At 40.0% G+C, this 27,087-nt stretch overlaps 2 protein-coding genes across 5 annotated transcripts; both read left to right on the forward strand.

The window, feature by feature from the left end:
* Positions 1-185: 185 nt before the first annotated feature.
* Positions 186-2,862, forward strand: LOC124001658 (zinc finger protein 14 homolog). Its single transcript, XM_046308649.1, has 3 exons — positions 186-673; positions 931-1,061; positions 1,260-2,862. The coding sequence occupies exons 1-3, from the start codon at positions 391-393 to the stop codon at positions 2,448-2,450; spliced, it is 1,605 nt and encodes a 534-aa protein (XP_046164605.1). The 5' UTR covers positions 186-390; the 3' UTR covers positions 2,451-2,862.
* LOC124001625 (zinc finger protein 271-like) lies at positions 1,320-25,305 on the forward strand. 4 transcript variants are annotated; one of them, XM_046308587.1, is made up of 6 exons: positions 1,320-1,442; positions 12,717-12,847; positions 13,027-13,185; positions 15,332-15,475; positions 15,876-15,987; positions 20,739-25,305. In XM_046308587.1, exons 3-6 carry the CDS (start codon positions 13,135-13,137, stop codon positions 21,782-21,784), a joined length of 1,353 nt encoding a protein of 450 aa, XP_046164543.1. In that variant the 5' UTR covers positions 1,320-1,442; positions 12,717-12,847; positions 13,027-13,134; the 3' UTR covers positions 21,785-25,305. The 4 variants fall into 4 exon arrangements, with proteins under 4 accessions (XP_046164543.1, XP_046164539.1, XP_046164540.1 ...); XM_046308583.1 differs by lacking the exon at positions 1,320-1,442 and adding an exon at positions 11,896-12,379; XM_046308584.1 differs by lacking the exon at positions 1,320-1,442 and adding an exon at positions 11,896-12,379 and having other exon boundaries at positions 15,335-15,475.
* Positions 25,306-27,087: the final 1,782 nt, after the last annotated feature.

Raw genomic sequence — 27,087 nt, forward strand, 5'->3', positions numbered from 1 at the left:
AATGGTCATTGCTATCTAGAATCTTTGGAACGTCCCTTCCCCATTGAAGTTGAAAATTAAAATGGGTAAGGGAAGGGTGGCTGACGTCCCAAGGATTCCAGATAACAACGACAAATCATGACTCGTTGGTTTGATGTAGCATTACCCGTTTCCTTTTCATTTAGCCACACCCTATGAGCTATGACGCCAAAAACGTCCTTTCTCTTCAGTGTAAACGGAAGTTAGCAATGACCAAAAAAACATTTCTACGTTAGCTTTTTCTATTGCTGTTATTTATACGTTTATTAACACGATGTAACTCTAAATATGACTTATTAACTTAACAGCATCACATACGAATTGGAGACGGGACTTGGTTGATAGACGTTATCTAGGTATAGTTAGCTAACAATGGCTAACTGTATGGTTTTTCACAATCAAATAGCCTCCATTATGGAGGTGCTAGCGAATTCAGCCGTGGCAGAGATCTGTAAACTCGTAGACGACGACTATGCAGTGTTTCGTTTGGAAATGACTCAAAGCCAGAAAGACAACAGGGGATTGCGGAGGAAACTACAACTACTGGAATTGAAGGTGGCACGGGAGCGCGCAGAGAGAACTTTGCGACAGCACGTCGTCGCCAGTCGTCCCAGTAGTGTCAAGATCCTCGACCGATACAGAGGAATGGCAAGAGGTACATTTAGCAGAAGGCAGAGACTGCGGGGCCTGTCGACCCGTTCCCGTTGCGCATGTGTTCAGATGTGTTATCCAGAGTTGAGTCTTGGTCAGTTTTTTAGATAGAATACAATACTTTACCTCATTAATTAGGTGTTATTTGACCATTATTTGACCTTTATTTTATTCTAGACAGTGTCAAGAGTGTACAATATATTGTTGAGCATTGAAAGTACCTGACTTTTACCACCCCTTTTGCCCCAATCACTTTCTTAGGTGAAGGACATCTCACTGGAGGCCACAGGAGCTTTGTGAAGCCAGCGGGACACAACGTGTGGAGAGATGACCAACCCATAGCTATAGATGAGAGGAGTGGAACCTCAACCCAGCATGTTATCGTGATAGAGGTTAGTGTCATAGTGTAACATAAAAAATTACAGTATGTGAAATGTGACACGTTTATTTCAGAAAGGCTCCCCCATCTATTAATTTGCTTACATGTACATCCGTATTGATCTGCCATAGGGGAGCTTGTGAGAATTCTCTACAATATTGTTATCCAATTCAACTCAAGTACCGGTAATAACCTCCTCTCTGCTTATCAGTCTGCAAATGCAGAAGCTGCAGGTCCTGGGGTCAAGCAGGAGAGGAATGAAGGAGAGGTGGACCCACAGCACAGCAGAGACATCCAGTCTGGACCAGCGGCTGGAGTGGTGCACCCTGTAGTCACGGAGGACCTTGCCGCTTACGCTGCGCCCCAGGCCAGGACCGGACGCAGCATCACGGAGGTCAGTGGAACGCTGAACGACGTCCTCAAGTCAGAGACGTTAACTGTAACACAGAGGCTCTTACACACAGGATCTGACCACAGATCAGACCCAGAGAGACTGGGGTTGGGGCCACTGGCTGCTCCTGGCACAGAGTACTTACCAGTATTTCACCAGAGCCAGAGGACGGTTAATTCCCATGGAGATGGTGATGCGTTCTACACTGGCATTGATGATCTGTCTTGTTCTTACGCCACAGAGATGGACCCTGACCACATATCCTTGGGTTTAGAGACACAGTCTGATCTGTTTAGAGGGGACTGGAACCGGTACAGTAGTAGTGTATACTCTGAAGGGTGCCTAGATAAGAAAGGGGAGGTTATAGTGGTAGATGAGGTGACTGTGAAAGTGGAGGGCGATACTCCTCCTACATGGAATGCAGATAGTCACCTAGGAGATGGACAGTCACATGGCAGAGATTTCTTAGATTGCAGGGAAAGCTTAGAGACAAATCTAAATGTCGACACTCACTCCCCTTTACACGTGTTCAGGGATCGTGACCCAGTGTCCACGTCATTGGGACCTTTCGATTCACATGGCTCCGTCCTTTTCGATCAGGTATTGAACTCAAAAGACCAAAGTGCCAAGACGCAGGGAGGGGCAGCCACATCGGGCAAAAATAAAGACAAACCGTTCCTCTGCATGTTCTGTAACAAAGGCTTCAGCTGCTCCCAGAAGGTGGAGATCCATCAGAGGATCCACACAGGGGTGAAACCCTTCAGCTGTACCCAGTGTCACATGCGCTTCGCTCAGGCTTGCAACCTGAAGAGGCATCAGAGGGTCCACACAGGGGAGAAACCCTACAGCTGCCCCCAGTGTGAGAAGAGGTTTTCCCGGCAGCACCAGCTGAAGATGCACCTGAAGGCCCACACGGAAGAAAGGTCATTCACCTGTACGCACTGCGGAAAAAGGTTCTCGGAGAGCTGCTACCTCAGGATACACCAGCAGAAAAACCATTCCACTCTGTAACGTAGAAAGTAACCATTCCACTTGATAGTTTCTGACATTTTAGATCAAACCCTGCATCAAAGACAAATAGGAATTGTTTTCAACATAAAATACCCATAGATTAATGAAACCCATTAGGCTACAATGCCTCTTATTCTCTGGCTCTATGCAAAAATCTATACGTCTCCGAATGGGTCCAATAATTGATAATGCAGTTAAAGTGTGGGGACAGGCCAACAGACATCTCATGACCTCATTCCCTTTTCAGAGCCATTCTCCATTATGGACAATAACCTAAACTTATCGGGCTCAAAACCCTTTGTTTTTCATCAATTGTCTAGTAGAAATATTTTCATCCTCAGTGACATCTTTGACAATTCAGGTCTTCATACTTTTCAAGACTTCAAAGAATCATATAATCTCCCAGGGACTCCCCCCCCTTATGCTCCGCTTGGCTTTCAAAGAATACGGAGTATCCTGTGATTCCCTTATTGCCACCCATCCCGTAGTTGAGACTCTTTTGAATACTCCCAAATCTGTTGGCCTGGTCTCCACTTTCTACTCCAAACTTAACTCGATCGACAAGTGTTCACCTGCGGTCACTTCCATCTGGAGCAGAGAACTAATAGGTTTTGGAGAACAGTTGAACTGGAAGGTGATATGGAACAATGTTTTCTCATAAAACATCTCACCAGTTGATTAATTTAAAATGTATTCACAAATGTTTTTCTACACCATATCGCCGCTTCCAGATGAAACTCTCTGGCGATAATCTTTGTAAACGGTTGCCCTCTTGGATCAGTCGGGATCTATATACATACCGTATGTTTTGGGAATGCCCAGTGAATCTGTTTTTGAAAATCACTGTTTGACTGAGAGACCTTACAGATAACTGTATGTGTGGGGTACAATCATGTGAAACACCGTTATTGCACACAGAGTGAGTCCATGCAACTTATTATGTGACTTGTTAAGCCCATTTGTACTCTTGAAGTTATTTAGGATTGCCATAACAAAATACTTATTTTACCAAGACATTTCAGCGTTTCATGTTTAAATAAGTTGTAAAAATGTCAAATAACATAATTCCATTTTGACATTATTGGGAATTGTGTGTAGGCCAGTGAAACAAAATCTAAATTTAATTCCTTTTAAATTCAGGCTGTAACAACAAAATGTGTAATAAGTCAAGGGGTGTGAATACTTTCTGAAGGCTCTGTAATAGTCGACGGAGGTTATCCGAGGTTAAACGATTTTTAACAAACCCACTTTTATCATTAAATGAAGTTCAGTCTTGACTTTGGAAATAGTCATCGCTACCTGGTCTGAAAATAGTTTGTGTTGAGAACGCTCTAATGCAGTTAACATTTCAAATTCTGATGTTTTTTTTCATTGTGATTTATTCAACCCAGATGCAAATGCAGCTGCATCAAAGGTGTTCTTTAAAAAATGATGGCATCCCATAGAATCGGTGGTCACCAAGTGAATTTGTATTGATCATTATGAATGAATTTGGTTCAATTTCAAATTGATCACAGAATGTAGGATAAACAGATGGAATTCAGTTATATCTAACAATATGCTGTTCAGGCAATCAAATAACGTTTGATCATATGAATTTGGAGCGTACACATTCATATTTTTTTTATGGGGGAGGGTACACATTAATAAATAGTTTCTTTCCATTATGGATACATTTATGGAAAGTGATTCTGCCTTCTTAAGTCCGGGTCTTTACCTAAGATGGTGATTTTGATTTTGCATCATTATGATTACACCTTTAGATTTGTTTGGGGCTGATGGAAAAAGCAGACAGTTTGTACAAATGGTTCTGCATTCAATGTGAGTCCTTATAGAGCAGGTGTGTTTCTGGGAGCATTGCTATATCAATATGGTTTCTTGCTAGAATATCAAGACGGCGAGACCATTTGATAGGAAAATGTATCCGTTTCAAATTCCATGAAAGAATAGCTAGCGTTGACATTTGTTTTTCAGAAAGGAATGTTTTATTGATGATAAAATGGTTCTTTAGTGTTGATAAGTCCATGGATGTGTAACAAAAAAGCAGGATCGACAGGGAAACTCACCTATTGGTCGTTCCCCACACAGAAGAAGCACTACACAGCTGATTCAAATGAGCAACTCATCGTCAAGCTTCAATGGGTATTTATGTATTCATTTGTGACGCTGTCCTTGATATGATCCTGCTGTTGTCACATACTACACGTGTGTGCACATGCATCTATCTATCTGATGTTATCAAATAAAATAAAATGTCACATGCTTATTTACAAGCCCTTAAACAACAATGCAGTTTTAAGTAAATAGAGTTAAGAAAATATTTACTAAATAAACTAACATTTTTGTTTAAAATAACACAATAAAATAACAATAATGAGGCTATATTCAGGGGGGTACCAAGTCCATGTGCGGGTTACAGGTTAGTCAAGGTAATTTGTACATGTAGGTAGAGGTCAAGTGACTATGCATAGATAATAAACAGCGAGTAGCAGCAGTGTAAATAAACGGCAGGGGGGTGTCAATGCAAATAGTCCAGGTGGCCATTTGATGAATTGTTCAGCAGTCTTATGGCTTGAGGGTAGAAGCTGTTAAGGAGCCCTTTGGACCTAGACTTGTTGATCCTGTACAGCTTGCTGTACGGTGGCAGAGTGAACAGTCTATGACTTGGATAACTGGAGTATTTGACCATTTTTGGGGCCTTCCTCTGACACCACCTGGTATATATTTCCTGGATGGCAGGAAGCTTGGCCCAGTGATGTACTGGGCTGTACGCACTACCCTCTGTAGTACCTTACGGTCTGATGCTGAGCAGTTGCCATACCAGGCGGTGATGCAACCGGTCAGGATGCTCTTGATGGTGCAGCTGTAGAACCTTTTGAGGATCTGGGGACCCATGCCAAATCTTATTAGTCTCCTGAGGGGGGAAAAGGTGTTGTCGTGCCCTCTTCACAACTTTCTTGGTGTGTTTAGACCATGATAGTTTGTAGAGGATCAGTGTGGCAGATATGTTGTTGCCTACCCTTACCACCCGACTGACAGCCAGGAGCCAATATTATTATCTCTTACGGCATGCATTTGTCAGCTAAATTGCACTTTCATTCTGTGCCACTCAACTCCCATTTATAATGAGTCTCATTTGTAATAAGAGGGATATAGCTGGATATTGGCCTATGTATTGTTGATGTGTTGCTATAGTTGTGGATGGATCAGTGATAGAGATACAACATGCGCAATGTCAAAGTGGACAACATTAATGAAAAATAAAACACTAATATTAGGGATGTCCCGATATGACATTTTGGGCCGATATCCAATATTTTCCGTGCCCAAAAAAACAATACCTATAACCAATATTTTTTAAGCATTATAGTACAATTAAATAGTTAACACACACATGGACCCAGCGGTCTAAGGCACTGCATCTCAGTGCAAGAGGTGTCTCTACATCCCTGGTTCGAATCCAGGCTGTATAACATCCGGCCGTGATTGGGAGTCCCATAGGGCGGCGCATAATTGGCCCAGTGTCTTCCAGGTTTAGTTGGGTTAGGCCGTCATTGTACATAAGCATTTGATCTTAACTGAATTGCCTAGTTAAGTAAAGGATACACACACACACACACACACAACACCACTCTGACCAAAAAGTTATTTTGTTGGTATTTACATTAGAGGTCGACCGATAAATCGAAATGCCTGATTAATTAGGGCCGATTTAATTAGGGCCGATTTCAAGTTTTCATAACAATCAGAAATCGGTATTTTTGGATGCCGATTTTAGCCAATTTTTTTTATTTAATTTTTTTCAATAAAAAATATATATTTTTACACCTTTTAGGCAAGTCGGTTAAATACACATTCTTATTTTCAGTGACGGCCTAGGAACGGTGGGTTAACTGCCTTGTTCAGGGGCAGAACAACAGATTTTTACCTTGTCAGCTCGGGGATTCAATCTTGCAACCTTACAGTTAACTAGTCCAACGCTCTAACCACCTGCCTCATGAGGAGCCTGCCTGTTACACAAATGCAGTAAGAAGCCAAGGTAAGTTGCTAGCTAGCATTAAACTTATCTTATAAAAAAAAACAATCAATCATTCATAATCACTAGTTATAACTACACATGGTTGATGATATTACTAGTTTATCTAGCGTGTCCTGCGTTGCATATAATCGATGCGGTGCGCATTCGTGAAAAAGGACTGTCGTTTTTCCAACGTGTACCTAACCATAAACATCAATGCCTTTCTTAAAATCAATAAACAGAAGTATATATTTTTAAACCTGCATATTTAGCTAAAAGAAATCCAGGTTAGCAGGCAATATTAACCAGGTGAAATTGTGTCACTTCTCTTGCGTTCATTGCACGCAGAGTCAGGGTATTATATGCAACAGTTTGGGCCGCCTGGCTCTTTGCGAAATAATTTGCCAGAATTTTACGTAATTATGACATAACATTGAAAGTTGTGCAATGTAACAGGAATATTTAGACTTACGGATGCCACCCATTAGATAAATTACTGAACAGTTCTGTATTTCACTGAAAAAATAAACGTTTTGTTTTCGAGATAGTTTCGCGATTCGACCATATTAATGACCTAAGGCTCGTATTTCTGTGTGTCATTATGTTATAATTAAGTCTATGATTCGAGAGAGCAGTCTGACTGAGCGATGGTAGGCACCAGCAGGCTTGTAAGCATTCATTCAAACAGCACTTGCGTGCGTTTTGCCAGCAGCTCTCCGCAATGCTTCAAGCATTGCGCTGTTTATGACTTCAAGCCTATCAACCCCAGAGATTAGGCTGGTGTAACCGATGTGAAATGGCTAGCTAGTTAGCGGGGTGTGCGCTAATAGTGTTTCAAACTTCACTCGCTCTGAGACTTGGAGTAGTTGTTCCCCTTGCTCTGCATGGGTAACGCTGCTTCAAGGGTGGCTTGTCGATGTGTTCCTGGTCCGAGCCCAGGTAGGAGCGAGGAGAGGGATGGAAGCAATACTGTTACACTGGCAATACTAAAGTGCCTATAAGAACATCCAATAGTCAAAGGTATATGAAATACAAATCGTATAGAGAGAAATAGTCCTATAATAACTACAACCTAAAACTTCTTACCTGGGAATATTGAAGACTCATGTTAAAAGGAACCACCGAGCAAGGAACTTAAATGTTAGCTTTCTTACATGGCACATATTGTACTTTTACTTTTTTCCCCAACACTTTGTTTTTGCATTATTTAAACCAAATTGAACATGTTTTATTATTTATTTGAGGCTAAATTGATTTTATTGGTGTATTATATTAAGTTAAAATAAGTGTTCATCAGTATTGTTGTAATTGTCATTATTACAAATAAATAAAAGGAATCGGCTGATGAATCAGTATCGGCTTTTTTTTGGTCCTCCAATAATCTGTATCGGTATCGGCGTTGAAAAATCATAATCGGTCGACCTCTAATTTACGTGTCCCCATTACCAGTGAAACATAATCAAAACCTATTTCTTTCACTTACTTGCTGTGCTGTTTCGTTGTTCATTTGTTCAGTCGTTTCATTCTCAACCAGTATTTCATCATACATGTCAAGCAGTGACGTTTCAGCCCTGTCTGTCCATGGCATCTCTTCATCGGTGCACACTGTCACTCTGTCCGTTTCCATCTTGGCCAGCTGTGTATGTAACATTTCACGTAAACCCTGTTTCTTGTCTGCATCGAAGTAGCGGCCTTTGTACCTAGCATGGTGATGACACCGTAAAGAGGCTCAGAGATAATGCCACCGAATCACTTGTTCACAGCCTCGAGTACTTTTGTAAGTTTTAACCCCACGGTCTGTGTCGGCAGTTTTGTTGAGCAGGCGTTTCAGTGCCATGACAGAGGGTATCACGTCTGCTGCAGACGCAGTTGATGAGCTTATTTCTTGAGTCAGTTCGAATGGAGCTAGCTAGTGTGTTTCAAACATGTTCTCAAATGCCATTGAAATGGCAGCAGCGGTATGTGAACTGGCACATTCTTGAGCATGCAATACAGCTTTCCTCAGTACGAAATCCTCGTCGACCCACTGTGCTGTCAGACTCCGCATGCCTATGGGGCTGACATTACTGGTCCAAATGTCAGTCGTGAAGCTAATAGCAGTGATGCCCATAGCAAGTAGCTCATAGATGTACGTTTCAACAATACTGTGTAACTCCGATAGGGCAACATCTGAAAAATAGTGTGTACCGGGGCTCGACCAGTCGGCGAAAGCTAACATCATCCACAACAGAGAACGGTTGATTGTCAAGGGCAAGGAATTCCATTATCTTGATTTTAATGGATTTCACCTTTGAGTTATCTCGCTGAAATGTTCTTACTCTTTCAAATGACTGTTTGACTTGAACTTGTTTAGTTGTTGGAAGTGTGCGCTTAGTTTTTTTCTGCTTTTGTTCTGTGTAGCGCTGTATTTTTCGCGGCGTCATTACATCATCTAGGTATGCACGTCAGCTTTGACATCGGTTTTGCACATCGGCTTTAAACTAGATATCGGGCCCGATGCCGATGTTGGCATTTTTAGCTAATATCGGCTGATTCTGACATGCTCACCGATATATTGTGCATCTCTAACTTATATATACTTATTATATAACTATATACACACACACACACACACACACACACACACACACACACACACACACACACACACACACACACACACACACACACACACACACACACACACACACACACACACACACACACACACACACACACACACACACACACACACACACACACACACACACACACACACACACACACAGTGGGCTCCAAAATTACTGGCAATACACAAACAATATTTTAAAAAATATAAACAATATAATTATAGAGAGAAACTCAAAGTAACAACGTGAAAAATACTATACTTTATTAATGTTTCAATGGAACCCAACAAAATCATTTATTGATTTAATTAAAAATCACTGTCCTCCAAATCAAAGTTTCACAATTAATGGCACCCTTAAATATTATTGTAAATAACATCTACCAACATTAAACCAGGAATAAAAATTCCACTTAAGTTTATCTAAGTGTTAAAGAACTAAATTGAGCCATTACATCATTTTTTACAACCATGGGTGAAACCATGAGGTTATCTAATTTAACAACTTAATTGTATTACTTCCTGCCACCCCCCTCATAAATCACAAGGTGTGAACCACATTTTGACAGATTGGACCCTATAGGAACTACTGATGCATCATGGGTGAATAAACTTTATTTAAAAACTGATTGGAGATTTTACAGGAACTTGAAACATTTTTACAGTAATGAGAAATGTGTTTTTCCGTGATAAATATAATGGTTTTATGTCAACTTCAAATAATATATAATTTTTATGATTTAGGGTGAATTCATAATAAGTTGGACACTTTTTGCATTTCCATCTTTTGTAACCTCTTTCGACATCTATCCAACATATTAGCCCAACACATGATACATTTCTGAAATCATCAAGATGTTTTCTAATCACACAAAAATGACAAATTTGTGTACACTGAGCCAAAACCATATTTTCAGTTTGCATTTGGTAAACTAGGACAGCAGGTTAGATAAACTGGGATAGTTGTTAATTGTATCCAAATTACAATTAATTTCAATTTTGTGTGAATAGGAAACATCTTGATGATTTCAGAAATCTATCTTCAGAAATCTATCAAAAGAGGTGACAGAGGCCGGGTATGAAAAAAGTGTCCCACTTTTTCAGAATTTAACCAGCGATAGTTCTACTTGGTGCCAAAAATGAACAGGATAACAGTACAACCAGTACTACAAGAACCAGAGCCCTGCCTAAACCAAAGTACAGGTTTCTAATGTAAACTGGATGTCTTTCCTCCATTGGAAAAGCCTATAAAGACTGTCCCACTTTAACTACTCCTTGCTGTACTACTTTAGCTAGCTACAGTTGGTAAAGCAGGACAACTAAAAACATGACTGAATTACTCAATTGAAATATAATATTGCAACTTTTATTTATTTTGATGTATCAGTACATAGTATGCACTATAATACATGATTTTGCACGGTGCATTATTTATGACAGTTTTATAACCTCAAAGTGATACTTCAGGATTTTGGCACTGAGACCCTTAATCTATTTCCCCAGAGTCAGATGAACTCGTGGATGCCATTTTTTTTTATCTCTCTGTGTCCAGTATGAAGGAAGTTGATAGTAGTTTCACAAGCCAACTAGCATTAGTGCAACGACTGGAAGTCTATGGGTATCTGCTAGCATGCTAGAAGATACCTGACTTGACCAAAGGGATCTGCTTCAACGTGCACATTAGTTTTAATTTTCATTTGTCAGAACAATAAATATTCTTCAGGATTAACCCTTTAAAGCCCAATGTTATATATCTGTAACATTGTCTTTAAACACCTGGTTACGCGTCTGTACATGATTAATACATAAAAGGAAACCACTATCTTCAAGAAGACATCCCCATAAACACCTTTGGCACCCGCTGGTGGCCAATCGTTGTAATTACACTACTACTGAAAATCCCAAATCCTCCTCCGAATGGTCCCGAGACCATTCTGATTTTCAGTAGTAAAATCAAAAAAGTCTGTCCACGAACGTTTTGTCAAAAAGTTGAGTTTCTGAAATCCAATGCATGCAAAATGCTTATACAATGTCCAGAGACGGCTGAGTACACTTTCTAAGAATAATGTAAATTTTTAGGAAAGTAAAGCCACTTGAAAGTGTGTTACCTATATGTAACACCGGGGTTTAAGTGATGCAAACCAAACCCCACATAAATATGTTATTTGGGGTCTCCTTGAGCATTCCTATCACTCTTGATTTTTTTATTTTTTTTTGCAAGGTAACTGGATCTGGGTACTGAATACTGAAAGGTTAAACTGTCGCAGTTTGTATGATGCCCCATGTTTTTTTTCAAGTAACATTGTATAAAACGACTTAATTCTAACGCATTAAGATAAGAATTTTGGGTGAAAATGTACAACATTCTGATGAAAATGTAGACACAGTGCCATAAACTAGGCATCTTAGACTTCAGAATGACAGATGATTTTTGCAGACGCATTATGGTTTTGTAACTCAATTTGCTACCATGATTAAAACTGGGCTGCGTTCAGTATTTTTGATGGATAATTGCTGTACAGAATGACCAATTGAAAACGTGGAGGGGGTGAGGTTGTGGTTTGGTGAACACTGTCAGCATGGCCACTGCCCTTTAAATACAGTACCTCGCTTATTGCTTTAAGGCACACCTTGTCACTCCCACCAAACCGGAGCAAACGTATCTCAAAGTCTGTTCACGAACGTTTTGGGGAAACGTGTTGTTCAGTACAAACCCTTCTGCAACGTAGCAAACGTGCAGCATACTGAACGCTCCTCTTGTTTCATGAGCGTCACCAGCGCAACCTCTTTTAATTTAGCCACAACCTTTGAACTATGATGCCAATCATCCATGTAAACGGAAGTAAACGACCAAGAACAATTTTCACGTTAGCGTTTTTATTTAGACGTTTATTAACACCATGGATATGAGATTATGATTAATTTAACTGCACAGCATCACAAATTTACCCCACGTAGTATTTAATTCGCGTTGGATTCCAGTCTTTGTTGATATACGTTATCTAGGTAATGCTAGTTAGCTGCTAACGTTAGCTACAATGGCCAACTCTAACTGTATGGTTTTTCACACTCAAATAGCCTCCATCATGGAGGTGCTAGCGAATGCAGCCGTGGCAGAAATCTGTAAACTCGTAGACGACGACTATGCAGTGTTTGGATTGGAAATCACTCAAAGCCAGAAAGAAAACAGGGGATTGCGGAGGAAACTACAACTACTGGAACTGAAGGTGGCACGGGACCGCGTCGTTGCCAGTCGTCCCAGTAGTGTCAAGATTCTCGACCGATACAGAGGAATGGCAAGAGGTACATTTTGCAGTAGGCCCGAGGTGCGCGGCCTGCCGCGGTTCATAGATGGCTCAGTGCCTCTCGCCCCATTCCCCTCTGCACATGTGTGACTGTAGATGTGTATGTATGCAATAATTTCTTGCACAAAGACACAATATCATATTCGAACTAGATTCATGTTTAATGCATTTCCTATGATTTAATAATTTAATACAATGAGGCATGATATATGAAGTTATGCGAAGTGTTACTTTACATCCTTGCCAATTCTAGACCTGTCAATAGTGTACAATATATAGTTGAGCATTGACAGTCCCTAACCTAAACACCCCCCCAAAAAAATGTACTCTCGCAGGTGAAGGACATTTCACTGGAGGCCACAGGAGCTTTGTGAAGCCAGTGGGACACAATACACGGGGAGATGACCAACCAATCACTGTTGATGAGGGGAGTAGAACCACAACCCAACATGTTATCGTGATAGAGGTTCGTATAATAGTATTTAGATCAAATGTACATCCAATGTAGCCTCTTTATTTCACAATGGCTCCCCTATTCATGAACATCTTTATTTATATGCCATGGGAGCTTGTGAGACTTCCTGACAACATTGTTATCCAATTAAACTCCTGTACCAGTAATAACCTCTTCTCTTCTTGTGTCAGTCTACAGATGCAGAGGCTGCAGGTCCTGGGGTTAAGCAGGAGAGGTCTGAAGGAGAGGATGACCTACGGCACAGCAGAGACATCCAGGCTGGAGAGGCGGCTGTAGCCATGGAGGACACCGCCCCAGCGCAGCCCAGGACCCGGCGCAGTATCACGGAGGTCAGTGGAACGCTGAATGCCATCCTCAAGTCACAGACAGACACCAAGACATTAACTGTAACACACAGACACAGACTCTTACACACAGGAGGTTATAATGATGTGAAAGTGGAGGGTGACGCTCCTCCTGCATGGAATGCAGATAGTCACAGAGGAGACAGTCACAGGGCACAGATTTCTTAGATTACAGGGGAAGCTTAGAGACAAATCCAAATGTCACTACCCTCTTCCCTTTATACACGCTCAGGGATCAGGGTCCACGTCGATGGGGACTTCCGATTCACACGGCCGCGTCCTTTTCAATCGGGTATTGAACTCAAACGACATGGCTAGAGCTCAGGCTCGGGGAGGGGGAGCCACATCAGGCAATAGTAAAGAGAAAAAGTTCCTCCTCGTGTTCTGTAACAAAGGCTTCAGCTGACCCAAAAAGGTGGAGATTCACCAGAGGGTTCACACAGGGGTGAAACCCTTTAGTTGTACCCAGTGGCATATGTGCTTTGCCCAGGCTGGCGACATGAAAAAGCACCAGAGGGTACACACAGGGGAGAAATCCTACAGCTGTACACAGTGTGAGAAGAGGTTCTCCCGCCAGGACCACATGAAGGTCCACACAGGAGAAAGGCCGTTCGCCTGTACGCACTGCGGAAAAAGGTTCTCTGAGAGGAGATATCTCAGGATACACCAGCAGAAAAACCATTCCACTCTATAACATAGAAAGTAACCATTCCACTCGACAGCTTAGATATAACCCTGAGACAAAGATTCATTTTCATTGTCAGTAGAGAAGATCCACAGATGCATTTGGAATAACGAGAGTAAAAAATTTCAGTGTTGAATATTCCGGGGTAGAAATTGCATCCAGACATTGTGTGATTTATAAGGCATATATAAGCCTAAAAAGTCTGTTACATATTGTGTTTGTTACTGTGTAGGATATATTATGTTGTCATATGGTTTATTTAACACTTGTTTATGTTTAATAAACATAAAATGGGACTTTTCATTCCAAGACTGAAATTAACAAGATTTCAATCCAATCTTTTTATGTGAGAAAAGTACATGTCGGAATATAAAAAAAATGTAACGACGGGCCTGATGGACACATTTTCGGTAAACTTTCCAAATGTCGACAAAACAAAGTACGCTAGACGAGATGTGATCTTTTTGTGACTGATTAAAGTCAATTATGCGAGAAATGTCGGTGGAAACATTAATGTTGTGTGGTCCTCCCGCTACAACTTGTCAGAAACAGTTTAGGCAAAATATGAAATAAATAATGAGGGATTTCACAGGGTGGTGAAAGTTCATGGTGATGAACTAGATGGTCCTTTCCGATAAATATTGAGGGCCTTATTCTGGTGACATGATGATGGATGCTTGGCTGCCGTTTGACAAATACAAATAATATCGCTCTTTTGTCCGTAATAATAATCTCATCATGTAGGCTATATGAGCGATCTAGCCAACAGTGTGCAGATAGCACTGTTGGCTAGAGCGCACTGCCAATACCAGAGTGGGCATACTGCCTACATTCTTTTTTGAGAAAAACATCAATAGAGTTGAAAATGTGATGGAAACCCATTTAACTTGTATTTTTTATTCGGTACATGGAATTTAACTGTAAAAGGTATTTTTATGTGCGCTACATCATCACATACAGCTTTCATCCGCAACAAGTCAATTTGATGGAAACGCATCTCTGGTGGGAAAATGCGCATTTTGTTTTTGAATATTCGCATGAAAATGTGTCTTCAGTTGGATGGAAACATGGCTACGGAGACACTCTTTAATATCTGATCTCACCCTATTCTGCATACACCCGACGAGGCTTTATAACCAATTTACACTTACTAAATATACCTACACATACCCTCACACTAAAGTATACCTACTGTACACCTAAAAATAGTTTAGTCAAGTTTGTCTGACTTTTGACTTATCATAGATGACTTGTTTTTACCCACATAATTTTAATGTCCACCATGATGGGTTTAACAACAATTAAGTCATTCTGTAACTACAATATAGAACCCAAAAATAGTGGGGATGGGTAAACACTCCATGTTGAAAGTGTGGTTATTATCTGTGTGTATGTACCCGAGGGAGTGTATGTCTGTGCAATCTGTATCACCTCTCTCTTCCCGAGGAGGGTCTAGAGGTGCTGCTGGGGAGGGAGGAGGGTCTGGTGAACCCTGAGGAGAACATGGTCATGGAGGACAACCAGACTATACCTCCTGAACTCACAGAGGAACCAGCTGAGCAGCACAGGACCACACACAGTCTCACTGAGGTAAACCCACTGTGAACTGCTGTCTGAATGGTATTAGGTCGGGGCCTGTATCCACAAATCCCCTCAGAGTAGGAGTGCTTATCTAAGATCAGTTTTGCCTTTTAGATAATAATGAATAAGACTATATAGACAGGTGGGGACCTGATACACGATCAGCAATCTTACTATTTTACGCTTTGTGGATACGGGCCCAGGTCTTGACCATGCATTTGAATGATAAAACTATTAAAGAGTGTAAGTATGTCAAATTAAGTGACATGTTTGCATAGTATCAAATCAACTAATATGTTTGCATAGTACTCATAGCAATCCCTCATTGGCCAATCAGAAGATGCTCCATAGCAGGGTGCTCATATCAGATTTCTGGATCCAACATCCTCTCACTCTGTATCTCTTACAGTCAGTAGACATGGAGGATGGGAAGCCTGATCTGCTGCTAGTCAAAGAAGAAACAATAGAAGATGAACCAGAGAGCATTGATCTGCTGAGTGGACTAAAGGTGGGGGAACAAGGTAAGGGATACATACATGGGTCTTTCTATAAATAATGGGGCCAATGTGTGACATTAGGATCAACATTTCTAAATGGTTTGAAGCAAAATGAAAATAATTTTCATGCAGTTCCACATACCTGTACTTAGAGGAATATATGCAAATTTTCCCTTAACACCACCTATACAACATAGGCCCGAGACTATACATCCTTTAAGCAGGGTTCATACAGACATTGGCAAGCCAAATTGAAGGACTTTCAGGGATATTTTCATGCACGTAATTGTAATTTTCAAGGACCCCATTACCACTTTAAGAATAATGGATTTTTAGACCTTGTCAATGCATTGATATACAAATTATTATTAACTTCTGATGGAGCCACACATAATAAATCAATGAATAGCAGTAGCATTAATCTCACCATTTGTATCTCACCAGCTCTGTTTTTATGAAGAGGAAGCCACTAAAAACCAGGTTCCTTTTGTACTGGAAGGATTTGTATGGAAAGACAGGTTGAAGCAAACATTAGATGTTGTCGTCCTCATAATAACCACACGTGGTTTTACAGAAACAGAGTAGCACAACACCCTTCAATTGAAGCAGCGAGAAACAAATGAAAGTGGCCACATTTCTCACAGAAACGGGTCAAAAAACAAATCAGGGATAAATATAAGGGAGCAGGTGAACTTATAGATTGGTTACAATAATTACAAGGACATTATTGCCAAGATGTAGCACCAAATTCAGGAAATGTCTGATTTTCAAGGTAGGCCAATTCCAAGTAGGCTAAACTTCCAGAATAATTCATAGGAATAGCATTGGGTTTTGCGCAATAGTCTATCCTTCACAGTAGACTCGGTGTCGAATCCGAGGAATGAAAAAATGAACTCATTACCTAGATGGGTTCTCTGTTAAATCTAACTTGACCTTGCTGCAAATAAAGCAGAAAACAACTTATGATCAACATCAATTTGACAAGGATATTGGATCCAACTTGGATCCAGGCACAACTGTATTCCCCGGCGTATTGAATGAGACATTCTTCGCAAACACCTTTTTTCCAGCACTTGTTTTGTTGTTGCATCGCATGTGCTATTACAACAGCTGTTTCTCACTCGACTTGTCATTCAGAAAATTTCTCTCTGGATCAGATGATGATGTGTGAAAATATCACAGTGTAATTAAACAACTCGACACCAAAGGCACATCCAACAAGTATTATGTAATTATTGAAGAACCACGTTAATGACTGTATCGACTTAGGTTTTAAGTATCACGGTGACTCATTCGGTTGGAAGCATTCGATTTTGCAATAGCATCCATTTTTGGGGATTTATGTGTCCATTAAAACGGGTTTCACCCCGTAACATACACTGTGTACAAAACATTAGGAACACCATCCTAATATTGAGTTGCACCCCTTTTTGCCTCAATTTGGGAGGGCATGGACTCTACAAGGTGTTGAAAGCGTTCCACAGGGATGCTGGCCCATGTTGACTCCAATGCTTCCCACAGTTGTGTCAAGTTAGCTGGATGTCCTTTGGGTCGTGGGATCATTGTTGATACACACGGGAAACTTGCAGTTCTTGACACACTCAAACCAGTGTGCCTGGCTAGGGCTGTTACGGTGACCGTATTACCGAGTCATGACCACAGTCAAATTCCATGTGACGGTAACTAGGCTTCTCCAAAACTGAGCTTTGTCGCTGATGGTCATTAGTAGTATACCAAACTTGCTAACTGCCAGTCGCCTGGTACTTAGCGCTCTATTGTCACTCTATTCCAAGGGGTCTCCAACCCTGTTCCTGGAGAGCTACCGTCCTGTAGGTTTTTGCGCCAACCCCAGTTAACTAAACTGGTTCAGTTTATCAACCAGCTAATTATTAGAATCAGTTGTGGTAGATTAGGGTTGGAGTGAAAATCTACAGGACAGTGGCTCTCCAGGAACAGGGTTGGGGTGCCCTGCTCTAATCATTCTGACATCAATGCAATCAAAAATCAAGAGTTTTGATGGCCTCTATTAAAAAGAGGATCCCATCAGCTTTTCTAAAGGTTAGACCTACCATATTTATTTGTCAACTTTCATAATATTAAGCACATTAATTTGCTTTACAACAGGAGTAGCCTACCTGGCTGGCATAAAAATGAACCACAGGAAAAGAGTCTTCCATTTTCTATTTAAGTGAATACGATGACATGTATTTCTTTCTACCCTTGTTCCAACAGGTGCATGATAGTGGTCCATTCTAAATAAAAAAACTAATTTCACACATATATATTATTTAGTATATGTAAAGACGAGGTTAAATTGAGAATAGTCCAATGGGTTACAATATTATAACTTGTGAATTATATATTATCACTTGTGAATGAGGCTCAATGTGTGCAGTCTCAAAGTCGTGCACATCATGTTAAGTAACAAACACCTTTAGCATCTCCTGGCTTCCACTGATCCATTTAATATAGCCTACACCACAATACATCCATTATTTTTTTTAATCAGGTCTAAATAAACATGATGTGAAGAAAATGTAGCCTATTTCAGAAGAACATATTCTGAGTTGTCTTTATGTTAGGTCTATGCCATATGGCTGTGGGCTACACTAGTTAATTTAGCAGACAAGATTTGCTTAGAATTCCATGGCATTATTTCATATCATTTAATAGTATGAAGAATACAATTGAACATAGCTGAATAAAATAGAAAGGATATTTTCCCCAAACGATTTCAGAGGGAGTGCGCACATGCGGCTTCTGTGTTGAGTGGTTAACAAAGAAATAGGTCCTCCCATCTGCTTAATTTAGAGACATTTATGCAACTTTAGTGGTGATACAAAAATTAGGCTATACGTTAACATATTTTATACATTTCTAACCGCATGATGTGACTTATGACGATTTGAAAAAAGTTTCATGAAAAGGCATGAGCTCTGCTCCGTTTCTTGCGCAGGTTGTACACTTCATCATCTCTCATTCACTATTTGACAAGCACTTGATCATATTCTCACCCATCAGACTATTCTTAATTTAATCTGGTCTTTACATATATTGTCGAGTCTGTGAAGAGTAGAGGCCACGCCAGGCATATCTCAATATTTCAAAATACAATCGCGGGAAAAAATAGTTTGGAAAGCAAATGGTTATTGCTGTAAAGAGAAGACAATGAAAAGACTAATCTGTCTTTCAGTTATCAAAATTCTCAATTTCATTGAACGAACAACAGTATATCTTATTGGCACCAACCGATAGAATCGGCAATATCCCTGGTGAGTGCTCACTGCGCATATTCACCATTTATCATTGTTGGGTCAGTGCTACTTAAGTTTGTTTTTGGACAATAATTTCCTCCTTTGAGTCTCCCCTTCTCGTATGCCTATTATATGGACAATTCTTTGTTTTTTGATCTGTTTGTCAGTATCAAGCTTTGTTTCCCGTGCAAAGAAAGAAACGTATCTGATATAGCATATAGTCTAGTCCTACTCTCCTTACTCAGCCATGCATTGAGCGGCCTTTTTTTGAGAACAGTGTTTGAGTTATATTGTTAACCTAAATTATGACTATCCAATCTACTCATCACATAACGAATAGTAGGCTCTCTCACATAAGTCTGCAAATGCGATGATGCATGGATTGCATTTTTATGGTGAAAATTAGCTTCCCCAAACTTGACACTCATGCACCGCCTTTGTGTGCTAGGTAGGCTACACCAGTTGTAAAGAGGATTAATGTGCTTAACTTTAAGAATTTAGCAATAAATATAGCAGCACAAGAAAGCTGGGATCCTCTTTTGAATAGTTTTCTTCACATCATGTTTATTTAGACCCGACTAAAATAAATAATGGATGTATTGTGGTGTAGGCTATATTAAATGGATCAGTGGAAGCCAGGAGATGCTAAAGGTGTTTGTTACTTAACGGTCAATTGCCGTGAGACCGGCAGTTATTTGCATGACAATCGCAGGCTGACAAAATTTCATGACCGACACAGCCCTAGGCCTGGCACCTACTACTATACCCTGTTCAAAGGCACTTCAATCTTTTGACTTGCCCATTCACCATCTCAATTGCACACATACACAATCCATGTCCCAATTGTCTCTAGGTTTAAAAATCCTCTCCTCTTTTTCATCTACACTGATTGAAGTGGATTTAGCAAGTGACATCAACAAGGGATCATAGGTCTTTCACCTGGTCAGTCTGTCATGGAAAGAGCAATGTTCCTAACACTATACTCAGTGTAAGGAGGCACAAAATGTTACGTAGTTACACTGAATTTCTGAGATCTCTGTACAAAAAAACTGTCCGACAGCTAGATCAAGGTAGATCTTACAGGGTTCAAGTTTAAAGTATAATTGAACTGATTAATGCTTATTATATGATACCACAACTTACACAGCCATAAATGCAAGGACAGAAAAGTAATGTCACCCGATTTTGGACAAATCCATTAAGACACCCACCATGAGAATGGTTAAACAGGTTTTAAATGAACTTGTGAAATGTATTGAATATAGAGCTATGTACCCCCCTTATCTTAATGTAATGACATGGTCTGATTATTAGCAGGGACTTATCAACAGCTGTAACAAGTAGTTAATAGAAAGACCCACATATAGCCTACAAACAGTATTATATCTTCAATGGGAATAGTGGCTATTGGTTTTTCTTTAATGAAATCAATATAACTTATGTTTACATACAACAACAACTCCATATGTAGAGTTCTCTCTGCCGTGTTTGTAAAGTCTATTTTCTAATCTCTTCCTGCAGGTGGTTGGCTGGAGGCTAACCAAGGAGAATGGGTGGCCATTTTGGATTCCCAGACCCAGACGGGTGCTGCCAAGGGCCCAGTGAACAACATCACCGAGCAGGCCTGGCCCAGAGGTGACATAGTGGAGGTCAGGGGATGGGACAGCGTCCTCAACTCTGGGCTGGGGAACAACACTGTTAACCACAACCAGAAACAGACAGTCGAACCCAAAACAACATCTGAACATAGTCTCCATGACAACAGACTGGCTGAGACCAGGACGAGGCGTAGATTTGGTCTGCGGGGACAGGAAAGGGAACGTATGCGGCGGGAGAGTACAGACTTGGCTTACGATGCTCCGTCCTGCTCCTATAATTGTGATTCGGAGAGACTGATCGCGCCTCATGTTGACCCCCTAACAGGTGCTTCCTTCAGCCTGCCTTCTATAGGATCTATCAACTGTAATATGGATCTTGCGATAACACAGACACTCCCTGGCCTTAATCCTCCTCACACTCTCCTTATGTTAAACCAGACCTCAGACAATGACAGTGCCTCAACACTAAATAGCTACACAAGCCCATTGACAAATGACAGTAGTGGAGATAGAATCAGTAAAGGTGGTGGCGCCAAAGAGAAGCGCTTCCCGTGTTCGTTCTGTGGGAAAGCCTTCAGTTTCCCCCAACAGGTGGAGATACACCAGAGGATGCACACGGGGGAGAAACAATTCAGCTGCCACCTGTGCCAGGCTAGTTTCTCTCACTCCTTCAGCCTGAAGAGGCACCTGAGAGTCCACACAGGGGTGAAACCCTTCAGCTGTACCCAGTGTCACATGCGCTTCGCCCAGGCTGGTCACCTGAAGAGGCACCAGAGGGTCCACACAGGGGAGAAACCCTACAGCTGTACGCAGTGTGAGAAGCGGTTCTCCCGCCAGGACCAGCTGAAGATGCACCTGAAAATCCACACAGGAGAACGGCCCTTCGCCAGTACTCACTGTGGGAAGAGGTTATCAGAGAGGAGCTACCTCAGGATGCACCAGCAGAAAAAACATTCTACTCTAACATAATAGTAACCATTCCCCTGGATAGCTTCTGACATTTAGATCAAACCCAGTATTAAAGACAAATACACATTTTCATTGTTGTCAGCAGAAAGGACCCACAGATTTCAGTGTTTAATATTCCTGGGTAGAATATTTCATCCAGACATTGTGTGACATATATGCCTTAAGTCTAAAAAGTATGTTACATATTGAGAGTTTAGGACTATAAGGTTCTGTCTGCAAAAAGATGATTCTGAGATAATTGGCTTTATATTTCTGAAACCTCATTGGTTTGAATGGTGTCATCTATTTTTATCTTGTATTCTTTTTAACTAAACATGAATTGGGTTATTAAGAGTACTAAATAGGTAGAGAACAGAACAAGGCTATATCAATAACACAATTTGAAAAAACATTCAGATAGAACCAAGGCTCGTGATTTTGTTTGTATCCGGGGCAAATCTGGTGCTTTTAGATAGAATGCAAGCTATATTAGATCAAATCCAGCCAGGAACTTTTTTAGGGCAGGTGACTCACATTACAAGTTCGATAAGATTGACAGACATAGTAATAAAGAGGCTAGAATGAGTCATCGCTGCAAATAATTTACAGTACACCTAGAGATTACTATTCCCAACTAAGACTTACTTTTTTTTCTCAAAGTAAGAAAAGCTATTCAAGAATTGACCATTTTTATTCCCAAAAATGCACGATATAGTGATATTGGATCGTTGTCCGGTATCATGCCTAATTACATCAACAGAAAATACACTTAGCGACAGAATCTGTAGAATGAACAGAGTGCATCTTCTGGACCCGGAATGTATTAAATACCTGAAACCATTAAAAAACATTACCAATTTAGAAATAGCAGACAAAGAAAAGCCGACCCCCAATATAATTTGGGATGCCTTTAAGGCGTACATTAGGGGAATGATAATCTCATACTCGGCAAAAGTTCAATCTGATTTCGTGACTTATTTTTCTTTAATTTTAATTTCTATCTTAGAAAAAGCCAGTGTAAAGACTTCTAAGTTAAACAAGAAAGACATTTCTGAACTTAATTAGGAATATGATCTTTTACTTTTGAAGAGAGCCAACAACTACAGGTTAAACTCAAATATAGCACACTACTTAATGGCAAATAAATATGCTACCTATCTGGCAGCTCTCACAAAACACTACATTTATGTTTTAATAGATACAAATGCGGTAATTAGAAACAGTGCGATTAATGACAATTTTAAAAGCTTCTATGAAAATGTATATAAATCCGAATTAAAAAATAGTTGGATGGATTCTCCAGCCTTAGACTCAAGAACCCTGAAGCAATTATCAGCACTCAAAACAATCACTAAAAACAGATCACCCAAAAATAAATATTGGATACTATTAAAACATTAGCATGGAGAAAAGCACAATTTTAGGGCAAAGTACACCTATTTACACAAATGACAACACTCGTCGCTCAGTACGTCCTAGTTCCATGTACCAAACTGTTATTTCAGATATAATAAAACCAGGAAAATCTGGAGAGTCCCCTGCTGATTATAGACCCAAAAGCTTAATAAATTGTGACAATACAATAAGTGCAAATGCTTATAAGCATTAGCATGGCAAAAGTCTTACCAGACTTGATACATATCAAACAGGGTTTATTAAAAATAGACAAACAAATACAAGGACATGTTTAATGCAATACGCAAAAAAATAGATAAATATTTATCAATAATGGCTGTTGAAGCCGAAAAGGCTTTCGACCGTCTTAAATTGCATATTCTATTCAAAACTTTGGAAGCTTTCAATTTTCCAGCTGAGATAATACATTTAAATAAATTATATCAATGTCATGAATCAAAAATACATTACCTGATGAAATTGCTTTAGAAAGGGGCACAATACCCAGATCAGACTGGCTTCATAATTAATAGATTGTCCTCCAATAATCTCAGAAGGTTCTTTGATATAATTCACCTTGCTAACAAAAACAAAATACCTAGTGTCGCAGTCTCCTTCGACGCTGAAAAGGCCTTTGATTTGGTTGAATGGCCATACCTCTTTCGCGTCTTGGAAAAGTTTGGTTTAGGTACCGTGTTTGTAAATTTGATAAAATCACTCTACAAATCTCCTAAAGCTAGGATTGCTACCAATGGGATTTACTTCCTCCTCTTTCCCTCTTTATAGGGGGAACAGACAAGGTTGCCCAATTAGCCCCCACCTCTTTGCCCTGGTCATCGAACAGTTCGCTGAGGCAATTAGAACGTGCCCTGATATACATGGCTTTGAGGTGGGCCCCCATACACATACATTATCACTCTTTGCGGACAACCTTATCTTATTTCTAACAAACCCAGAACACTCCCTCTCTCACTTGCAGATCCTACTACAGTGTTATAGTTATTTCTCTGGATATAAGGTCAATTTCGATAAAAGCAAAATCTTACCATTGTCTGTCTTTGACCATCATACAATCAAGCATAAGTTTCCTTTTAGATGGTCGTCTATGGGCTTCACATATTTGGGCATAATGGTGGATGGTAATCTGAACAACCTCTATGAACTCAATCTGGCCAGTTTGTTGCAAAAGGTGGAGGGTAACATTTGTAAATGGACTTACCTCTCACTACTGGGTAGAATCAATGTAATTCAAATGAATGTCCTGCCCAAATTTCTATATCTGTTTCAATCTCTCCCTATCTCTGTTCCCGCAGCATTTTTTTCCTCTCTCGACAAGCTGACCAGGCGGTTTTTCTGGCTCGGCAAAACCCCTAGGGTTGGCCTGGATAAACTGACCCTTAATTACAGTCAAGGGGGCTTAAACCTCCCCAATTTTAGAATGTACTACTGGGCTGCACAGTCTAGGTTTCTGGCTCAGAGGTTTGACAATGGGTGAACATTGAAAAGATTGAGGTAAATGATGACACTGGGGCAGAATTGTTTTACTAATGGGACAGAAAATCTATAAAAACCATCACAGACAACCCTTTAATCATACATTCTGTCCTGGCATGGTGCAAACTGCATGAGCTGTTCGGACGAGGGGGATTCCTTTTCCCTAAAAACCCCTTTATGGAACAATAGATTGATTCCGATGTTTTTCCAGAATAGTAACTTAGACCATGGTCTGATAAGGGGATCACTCTTTCTGGAACATTGTTACGAGGAGGGAGTTCTTATGTCTTTTGATCAGCTGAAACAGAAATACCACTTGCCTAACAGGGACTTCTTTAGCTACCTAGAACTACGAAACATTATTAGGGTGACTCAAGGGACAATGGAACCTACCTAAGATGTCACCTATTGAACAACTCTGCCACGCAGACCAACCACTGTTCAAGAACATTTCCCGTGTATACGATGCTCTTATGTTAGGACTAACACTGCCTGGGCTAGATAAACCCTGACTTAGATGGGAAAAAGATCTGGGTATTGATCTTGATGAGGGTCTATGGAGTGACCTATGCAGGGATGGTGTTACATCCACATTGAACTCCAGATACAGACTGATCCAGTTTAATTTCCTCCATCAGCTCTATATCACCCCATCTAGACTGCACAAGTTCAACCCAGATATCTCCTCCCTATGTTTTAGATGTGGCTCAGATGAAGGAACATTCCTCCATTCCACTTGGCAGTGTTCAAAACGACACGGTTTCTGGCAGGGGGTATGCGATACCATATCCTCAATTCACGGGGTTGTATTCCCTTTAGACCCGGAGGTCTGTCTACTGGGTAACTTTACTAACACAAATCTTAGGCAAAGCCATACTATAAAGCTAACAGAAATATTGCTAGCGATTGCCAAGAAATGTATTGCCAAGAAATGGAAATTGGATTCCTCCCTGGCAGTTGCAATGTGGCTATCTGAAGTTAATAGTTATATGCCTTTGGAGAAAATCACATACTGCTTGAGGAATAAGTTGAAGACATTTTACAGAATTTGGCAACCTTTTTTTGACTATATGGAGAATCTCCCCCCACATTTCATTGATTGAATCTCTATATAATCCTCACATAATGTTTCACACGTAATGTATAATATGTAACCTACGGCAGGTGATCAATGTCTCATTATTATTATTTTCTTATTGTATGTTTGTATATATATATATATATATATATATATATATAAAATTACGCTCGTCTGTTACTGTCACTTTGTCCTATCGTTGTCTAATATCTTTTCACTTTTGTTTTGAATGTTCTTTTAATTGGAAAATGCAAAAAGAAAATATATAAAAAAGAAGAAAAAAAGAAAGGGGCACAATATCTCCCCCATCCTGTTGACGGAATTAAAAAGAAACTTAAGTTATATATCACAATAATGTTTGGGACATCAGAGAAACCTTGGGGAAATCTTATTTGAGTGAGAAAAGGGTGTTCATATGATAAGATACACAAAACCTTGCAGAGAGCATATCCAGCTGACAATCTCTTAGAAACAAATATAAACTATGGGAACCAAGACTTAAAAATAACTGATGTTGGCACAAGATGGAGGGAATGTTGGTGCATAACTAATGACATTACAGTTAACAAATGTACACTTAATCCAGTATAAACTAATGGATAAAATGTACTATGCAAGAGACAAAATTCACAAATGACTCAATAATCCATGCTTTCTGGGAATGCTATGACGACCAAAAGTTATGGGCTGAGTTAGAATGTAATTTAATTTTTTTTCTGTCAAATTTCAAACATGGGATATGGGGGTGTAGTGAGATACCCAATGGGCTGGACGATTCTCCTCTCATGACTCATCTTGAAAAAATATATACGAAAAAAAAACCTGGAAATCAATCAATCCACCATCATTACACATTGAAATAGTATGGGTGACCTAGAAAAACAAATTGGTACAATTTAAGGCCAATGTAGCAAACGACAATGCAGGTACTAGGGATGGGGGTGTGAGCATGTGCGTCTCGGCAGATGAGCTGTAGTCATTTTTGGGTGCGTCTGTAAGTTGTTAATATGTGTATGTTTGTATTTGGTGTTGGGGAAAATACACAAATATACACTACCCTCAAAATATTCACACCCCTTGACTTTTCCCACATTTTTATTGTGTTAAAGCATGAATTAAAAATGGATTACATTGAGATGTTTTTGTCACTGGCCTACACACACAATATGCCATAATGTTATGTTTTTTTAAATGTTAAAAATTAATTAAAAAATGAAAAGCTAAAATGTTGAGTCAATATGTATTCAAACCCTTTATGGCAAGCCTAAATATGTTCAGGAGTAAAAAATGTGCTTGAGTAACAATACATCGCATGGACTCTGTGCAATAATACTATTTAACGTGTTTTTTATGACTG

Source organism: Oncorhynchus gorbuscha, linkage group LG17, assembly GCF_021184085.1.
Source record: "Oncorhynchus gorbuscha isolate QuinsamMale2020 ecotype Even-year linkage group LG17, OgorEven_v1.0, whole genome shotgun sequence".
Taxonomy (NCBI): domain Eukaryota; kingdom Metazoa; phylum Chordata; class Actinopteri; order Salmoniformes; family Salmonidae; genus Oncorhynchus; species Oncorhynchus gorbuscha.